This window comes from Camelina sativa, chromosome 2 (assembly GCF_000633955.1).
Source record: "Camelina sativa cultivar DH55 chromosome 2, Cs, whole genome shotgun sequence".
Lineage (NCBI taxonomy): Eukaryota > Viridiplantae > Streptophyta > Magnoliopsida > Brassicales > Brassicaceae > Camelina > Camelina sativa.
This window is the reverse complement of record NC_025686.1, coordinates 28,123,156-28,131,511: the sequence shown is the minus strand read 5'-3', so window position 1 is coordinate 28,131,511 and position 8,356 is coordinate 28,123,156. Positions and strand designations below refer to the sequence as shown.

The following is an 8,356-nucleotide window of genomic DNA, read 5'->3' as shown; positions in this document are numbered from 1 at the left end:
ACTCAACGAAAAGTTCTATATTTAGATACAATGAGTTTTTGTTTTTGTATTTTTTTTTTGTTTTCCTCTTAAGTTGCTATCCCATCAACAAATTCATTATACACTTAAGTTGTTTTTGCACAAATTATAAAAAGTTACTTCAGTGTTGTGAAATTTTATTATATATAAATAATGATATAATTTATTTTTTTAAAATTTCTAAGGTATTTGAAAATTTCTATTTATGGCAACATTGGCAAGGGCAATATGATAAAACTATAGTTCCGGTGTTTTGAAAGTAATCGAGATAACATATATTTGGCCTATTAAATAAAGCCCATTTGATCTGTACTTCAGTTACCGTTCTTTAACAGCCCAATAACATATCCGTTACGAGTCCGGCGGACTAAGCGACCGACATTAACTCTGCGTTGACTATTCTTGATCGGGAGACAAGATAGGCCTGGACATGTAACGAGATGGGCCTAATCCTATGTTAGGCCTTTCCGAGTGAAAAGCTTTCACTGATCAATACAGTAAATGTTTTATCGCTAAGATTAATTTGGTGACGTAACTGACTGACACACACTGCCTTTGTAATGATGAATGCGTTGATTGGTGGAGGCACAGTCATTAGCATTATAATTACTCTTATGATTAGCCTTTTAAAACCTTTATGATGATTAATACGCTTTTCTTGGATGCATCTTTCGAACCTAGATACATCGGTCACTGTCATTTACAAACCCTAATTTCAATTATCGATCGAGTGTCCTAAATTTTAGATACATAAGATGATTAACTATATATGGATATAATAATAACCTCCAGCAACCATCCAAGAAAAAAAAAACATCTCTTTTTAATTTCCTTTTCTTTTATACAACTCATCATAATGTTTTCCCCTAGAAAAAAAAAAAAAAAATTCAAACTGACAAGGGAATTAAGCACAACATCTAAAATTCTTTAAAAGAGCTATTATTATTAAAAATAAACAATCGTTTTGGTTTATTAAATTTCAAATAATAGCAACTCCCTTACAAGCAACTTCCTCCATAACCTGCGTTTCTGAATAATGCTTGCTTTATATCTTCCGAGGTAATGAAATCTCTCTGCTCAGCTCCCTATAAAACACACACACACAACAAAACTCATCAATCTCATTACAATTATATAATTGAGATACCATATACTAATTAACTTGTGTATGTATAAGTACCTCAGAACAAGAAGCCTGCAAAGAGAAATCACTGAAGCAGCTTATAACACATTGTTCAATCTCCAAGCCTAGAGTCTCTAATGTATTAACAGTAGATAGAAGCAATCCCGGTTTCGGTGAGCAACATATATCAACTCGAGTATCCTCATCTCTCCTATCTATTTCAAACTATATCCACAACATAAACAACAAAATTAACAAAATCAGCATCAACATATATTAATTAGTGATTTTTTAAAATAGGGAGTTTGTTTGTAACAATTCATGAAGAAAGGGGCTTATATGTAAAAATACAAGAGAGCAGTGTAAGCTAGCAGCAATATGAAAATATCTTTTGTGTGTACCTTTGGTGAGTTTCTGACCATAGGTTCGTTTGTATTAAGATCCTTGAGATCACCGAAGAGCTTAGAGTGATGTGAATTGTTGCTATTTCCAAGTTCTTGTTCCTCATCTTGTAATTTGTTGATTTTGTCTAAAAGCTCCTTCATGTAATCTATGGCATCTCCTAATATCGATGTCCTGTCCATCTGATTTTTTATATAACAAAAACCAATATAATCATTATTATAAAAAAAACTTTTTAAAATGATTTACTCACTTTTCAACCGGTTCTGTAGATTCCCATAAAAGTAAGAACACAATAATTAAACAATCTTGAAGGGAAAAAAAAAAATAAAGGGCTCAAACAAGAAGAAACAACACACATAATGTTAAAAAGAATAATATATACCAAAAGGCTGAATTTGAAACCAGTTTATATAATTTAATTNCTCATCTCTCCTATCTATTTCAAACTATATCCACAACATAAACAACAAAATTAACAAAATCAGCATCAACATATATTAATTAGTGATTTTTTAAAATAGGGAGTTTGTTTGTAACAATTCATGAAGAAAGGGGCTTATATGTAAAAATACAAGAGAGCAGTGTAAGCTAGCAGCAATATGAAAATATCTTTTGTGTGTACCTTTGGTGAGTTTCTGACCATAGGTTCGTTTGTATTAAGATCCTTGAGATCACCGAAGAGCTTAGAGTGATGTGAATTGTTGCTATTTCCAAGTTCTTGTTCCTCATCTTGTAATTTGTTGATTTTGTCTAAAAGCTCCTTCATGTAATCTATGGCATCTCCTAATATCGATGTCCTGTCCATCTGATTTTTTATATAACAAAAACCAATATAATCATTATTATAAAAAAAACTTTTTAAAATGATTTACTCACTTTTCAACCGGTTCTGTAGATTCCCATAAAAGTAAGAACACAATAATTAAACAATCTTGAAGGGAAAAAAAAAAATAAAGGGCTCAAACAAGAAGAAACAACACACATAATGTTAAAAAGAATAATATATACCAAAAGGCTGAATTTGAAACCAGTTTATATAATTTAATTCATTATTCAAAAAAAAGGGACGAATCATTGTTTGCTCTTTCGAATCAAAGGTTAAATAAATCTTGACAGAACACAAAAACCGTAGCTAGCTAGGGTTAGACTTAGATTTTTGGTGTTAATTAAGAAGAAGATCATTAGAAAGGTTATTATCTTTATGAAACCATGTCATACTATATAATACATTAATCTACTAATTAATATTATTAGAGTAATTATAAAATTTACCTTACTGATTTTTGGGACGATGGATCGGAGCATAGAGAGACGATCGTTAAGTCGTTTTCTCCGACGTCTCTCCGCCATGAGATTCTTGGAAGGTTGGCCTTCGAGTTTCTTACTCTTCTTCTTGTTTGTTGTCTCTCCTCCACAGTAACCAACACTGAAGCTCTTGCTCTGATCAGACTCCATCAATGGTGAAGGATACGACGACGTGGGATTGTGAAAGCAGTTGTTGTTATCTTCTTGACCATTCTGAAGGATCAATGGTGGCGAAGAGGAAGAAGAGTCGATTATCTCTTGCAACGCCTCAAGAAAAGGGTAATCGAACGTTGCTGCTGCTGCGGTGGAGGAGGATAACGGCGGAGACGGTGGTTGTAACGGTGGTGGTTGGTGGAGAAGTAGTGGAGGAGGTTGAGAGATTAGATCCATGAAAGAAGAAGGGTATAGAAGGGTATTTTCGTCATCTTCTTCGTTGTTGAAACAGAGGTAATGATCAATACTATATCCATTTGGGAAGAACTGATGATGATGATGATGATGATGATGATGATGATCAAATCCGCCGTTAAAGCTTAGACTGTTGATGTTGTTGTCGGTGGTTTCTTGCTTTGTTGGAACAAGAAGCTCTTCATACACATTCATCTGTGTCGACAATTCCATTTTTTTGTTCTTGTAATAATAAGAAGAGAAAAAAAGAGAAAACAGAGTGTGTGAGTTTTGTGGATTAAAGAAGATGAAGTTGTAAGTGTATTTATATATACAATCCAATCCAGAGATGTGTGTGTTTGTGTGTGTGTGAGTATACTATTAATTAAAATAAAGATTCCCGTTTAATTTGTGATTACTACTATTTCGTTATTTGTTTATTTTTTTGAATAAAAACTCAATCTAATATTTATGGGATTTTTTAATATAGTGTATGGTTTTTATTTGATTACTAAGACATTATATTTTTTTCTCGTGACAAATAATAAAAACATTTTTGTTAGCTCTAGCCTCTACCTAGGAATAGATGAGCTATTATTTTTTTTTCCCATCAGATGATGAGCTATTATATATTACAAGACATGACATGGATCGATTTAGTTTTTATTTTGGTAAGTTTAGCCTATGAAAAAAAAAAAAAAGGTACTGCTAACCGAGTTTCACTCAAAATCATAGTAGTATAATAAAAAAACAAAGGTTTTTTTTTTTTACTTTCGGAAACCATAATTGAATTATTCTATAGGAAACTTTTTGGTTTAATGATTGGTATTACTGCAGTAAAACTTTTAGAAAATTCTGCAATTCGTGTGTCATAGTTTCAAGTTAGTTGGATTCTAATATCTCTCTATACGTGCATTGTATACAGACAGATTCGTCGTCCACTGAAATAAATACCATGATTTAGATATTAGTCTAAATGACGATCTATGTGTTTTACTCTAATCATTTTTAAATAAAAGTTGCAATTTCTGGCTGTTACAATTTATTATTATTTTATATGGTACATGGTTATATGGTTTAAAGTGTGATTAATATACTCCAAACCATTTGGTCATTAGCATATACTATGTGTTTGATTAGCGTAATGTAATCTCTTTGCAATATAAAGGCCGACTCGAATTGTTGGAAATAGGCCTGGGCAAAATACCCGGATCCGAATATCCGATCCGAACCCGATCTAAAAAACCTGATCCGAATCCGTATCCGAAATTGTAAAATACCCGAATGGGTTCTAAATCTCTAAATCCAAAAACCCGAATCCGAACCCGATCCGAACCGAAATCCGAACGGGTATCTGAATATACCAACATTATTAATATATAGTAGTAATATATTATTAATATTTATAATTTAAATAATATAAGTGTTCAAAATATTCAGATATTTAGATATCTTTGACAATTTGAAGTATTTAAACTGTTTATTAGTAAACTTGGATAAAAAATACTCTAAATTTTTAGATATATTGCGTATTATTGAATAATTTACATTAAATTAGATACTAAAATTTTGAGTTTTGTGAACTTCGAATAATCCGAATCCGAACCCGAAATACCCGAACCAAACCCGATCCGAACCCGAAGTCTAGAAATACCCGAACGGGTCCTATACCTCTAATCCGAAAACCCGAAAACCCGAAATAGCCGAACCGAACCCGAACGGGTACCCAAATACCCAGGCCTAGTTGGAAAAGAAAAATGAAAACTTGACTCAAGATTTCAAGGTCTTTATTATTTCAATGAAAAAAATGTAAATTATAGTATCAAATTGTTTGAGTTATGTAATTGACAAAGAAACAAAAAGAGAGCAAGTAATATACGTTGATTAATTCCCTTTCCTTACAGGTAAACTTTGATCCCACAAATTTCATGTCTCGACGAAAACGGATGAACATTTGTCTACCCCTCTTGTTTTTTTTTTGGTCTGCCATATTTTTTTTTATAATTATAATATATATTTATATACTATAATTGTTGAGAGGGAATTACTCGTATAGTCGTATTACGTAATTGTCTGTTGTGTATACGCATACACTAAATTGCGTTAAGATCTTGATTTAATTTGTTAATCAGCATCACTTGTTTTTTTTTTTTAATTGCAATTTGACCCTTAAATCAAGGTAATGTTTGTGAATAGTAATCTGAAAATTTTCCAAACGTAGGCCTTAGAAATAATTGCCCTTCGTGTTCACCATTTGTCTTACGTTTGATATGACGTTTATTCTTTTGATTAACGCTTTAGCATAGTCAAATTTTTAATAATTGAATGGCTATTCGCGGTAATTATTAAGAATATGAACTAATGACCGAAAAAATGGGAGCTTTTAGAATTTCTAATGATATGTTCTCATCGTACGTACTGTATAATTTGTTTGCTATCAAGGGACCATTAAGGGTGTGTTTTAACAAATCCGAAAGTAAAGGGGTGAAATTTGATAGTACTACATTTATATATATAGAAGCAAATCTAGCTACTTGACTGCTAATATATATATATATATACTATGAAATTTATATACGAAACAAATCCGTGTGGAATAATATCATGCATATGCCTAGAATGTAGCTTTTTTCATTTTTTTATAGATGAGTAATATTTTTATGTTTGCATGTGAACTTCTTCTTGCCCCATCTTCAGTGCCATTCTCATATATAAAACCGTAAAAAAAAAAAACAAGAAAGTAAATAAAAATAGGAATAATAAGAAGAAAGAGGGCACATGGTAAAGAGAAGCTCCATGTTCACGAAAACAAACAAACTGTCTTAGGCCTCTCTCGTCCTTTCAGTTCACTCACTTTCAATCTATAATACATTCAACGTTTCATATATTATTATATAACATGTGTGAGTGTATAAAAATACATATATGGATTGTAAATGATTTTGAAAATACGAAAAGATACGTTCAATGACTTAATGATGAACAAGAAACAAAAGCAGAGAAATAACATTGATGAAAATTCTTTTACAAATATATACTTTGATTTATGTATTATTGAAATATCGTATGCTTGTCCACAAATTACTGTCTATATTAAAATAGCAAAAGACACAGTATAAAGGCCCCACAATTTGTGGCATAGATAACATAAAACACTATTAAACCAAGTTATATATGGTGGACTTAAGTTATTCTTATAATGTTAATCAACTATTGTAGAAACATATCTTGTAATTGTAGAAACATACTAAAAGTAAGTTTACGGCATACATGTTACGATTACAATTTACAAATAACTATTTTTGTAGGTAAACAAACAACTATAGGGACACATCCTGAAAAATACATATATATACGGTATCGTACACACAAAAAAAACGTAGATAAACCCACCACGTGTCGCTATAGGCACACATCCACAAATGTGTGTGTGTGTGTGTGAATGAATTTACAAAGATGACGAGTGTGAAGAAGAAGAAGGAAGGAAGGAAGGAAGGAAGAAGAGACGGACAAGTCTGTGGTTAATGGATCGAGGCTTTGTTGTTTGTATTCAGAAGAAGCTATGATATGCGTGAGAGTTTGTGGGGTTACATAGAGTGATTCAGTGGACTGTCTCGTATGTATTGTGAGACCCTCTCCTAATTAATGATCTCCATTATCTCTTCCTCTTCTTCTGCTTCTTCATCATCTTCTTCGTCTTCACATGACGACGTGACTAACCAAAAAAGCTGCTCGTCAATTTTAATTATAACTTCGTCTTCTTCTGTATTAACTTCTCTTTGGATTCTAATCATAAGTCAAAGCCCTCACTAGACGTACGTAAGAAAATTCGATAGACGATTTTTTTTTTTTGTTTTTATTTTATTTTAGTTGATCTCATATAAATATTTAAACGAAAGATTTTAACTTTTATATGTTCAAACTAATTAAAGAGGATAAAGTAAATGGTGTTGTGCCAGCTAATAACAAGTGCTGATGATCTGTTTAAACTTTTTGTACAGCTAAAAATCTAAATTATGGATTTCATTTTTCTTAATATTTTGATGGCATCTAAGAAGATTTTCTTTATTTTTTTTGCTAAATAATGTCATCTAAGAAGTTGGTTTAATATTTCCTTCTACCAAATTGAATCTATCGTTGTGTTTGTCTACTTGCACACTCTATTATCAGTATTGGTTATTAGTAATTGATTGAAAAATTCACCTTAATTAAAACTTAGGATACTAATTAAAATTTATAATTGTTACTGCACTACGACTTTATTATATAGTTTACAAATGTACATACATTATACATACCCTACATCAGTATGTCATAAAAACTGCACTCCATCGTAAAATAATGAAATTAGTCTAAATTTTAATCCGAAAGCCTAGATAATGAAAAAAATAACCAATCATTTGTATTTCTTTCTTCTAGTGTATATAGCTTTGCATGTGTCATATACGTATCTAAAATACATTAAGATATCTAATGTGTTTAATTATACTACTAACTTTAAGTAATTTTGTATTTGATACATAAGATTAATACATTAGTTAAGCATAAAAGAGAAGGAAAAAAAGAATGTGATTATGTATACTAAATTTAAGTAATTTTGTATATATGACACTGTAAGATGATGTTTGACTAGTATAATCAATTAAGCATTAAGGAGAAGAGAGAAAAAAAAGAATGTTAAAAATTAAAAGAAGCAAAGATTATTGACCTGATTCGGTTCTCAAGAAGGTGAATGTGTGACAAAGAGAAGGGGCCAAGACCACGTGAACAAACACAAAACCTACGTGGCCTTTCTTCAAACGTCCACGTGTCCATGTTACCAATGCCAGACGACCACGCATCTTTTCCGTATGCGCCAAACCTCAAAATGTGTTTTTTTTTATAAAATTTTGCGTAAAAGAAAATTTAGATTTTGCAACAAACCACCTTTCTCCTCTCATAGCTTATTATAAAATTTATCAAGGACATAAAAAAAAAACAAAACTTTGTTACTGACAAATTTTGTATGAACTACAGTTTTGTACAAAAATAAATAATAATATGTGGGTGTGTCATTTAGGGGAATGCATGAGAGAATAAGCTTAAATCGGGGGATGCGATGTAGATGCGGAAAATTAT

The 8,356-nt window shown here is 31.3% G+C and overlaps 1 protein-coding gene across 1 annotated transcript; it reads right to left on the bottom strand.

The window, feature by feature from the left end:
- LOC104744114 (transcription factor bHLH93) lies at positions 822 to 3,539 on the bottom strand. The gene is made up of 4 exons (XM_010465136.1): positions 2,819 to 3,539; positions 2,169 to 2,351; positions 1,199 to 1,366; positions 822 to 1,103 (listed from the first exon to the last, which is right to left on the bottom strand). The coding sequence occupies exons 1-4, from the start codon at positions 3,470 to 3,472 to the stop codon at positions 1,017 to 1,019; spliced, it is 1,092 nt and encodes a 363-aa protein (XP_010463438.1). The 5' UTR covers positions 3,473 to 3,539; the 3' UTR covers positions 822 to 1,016.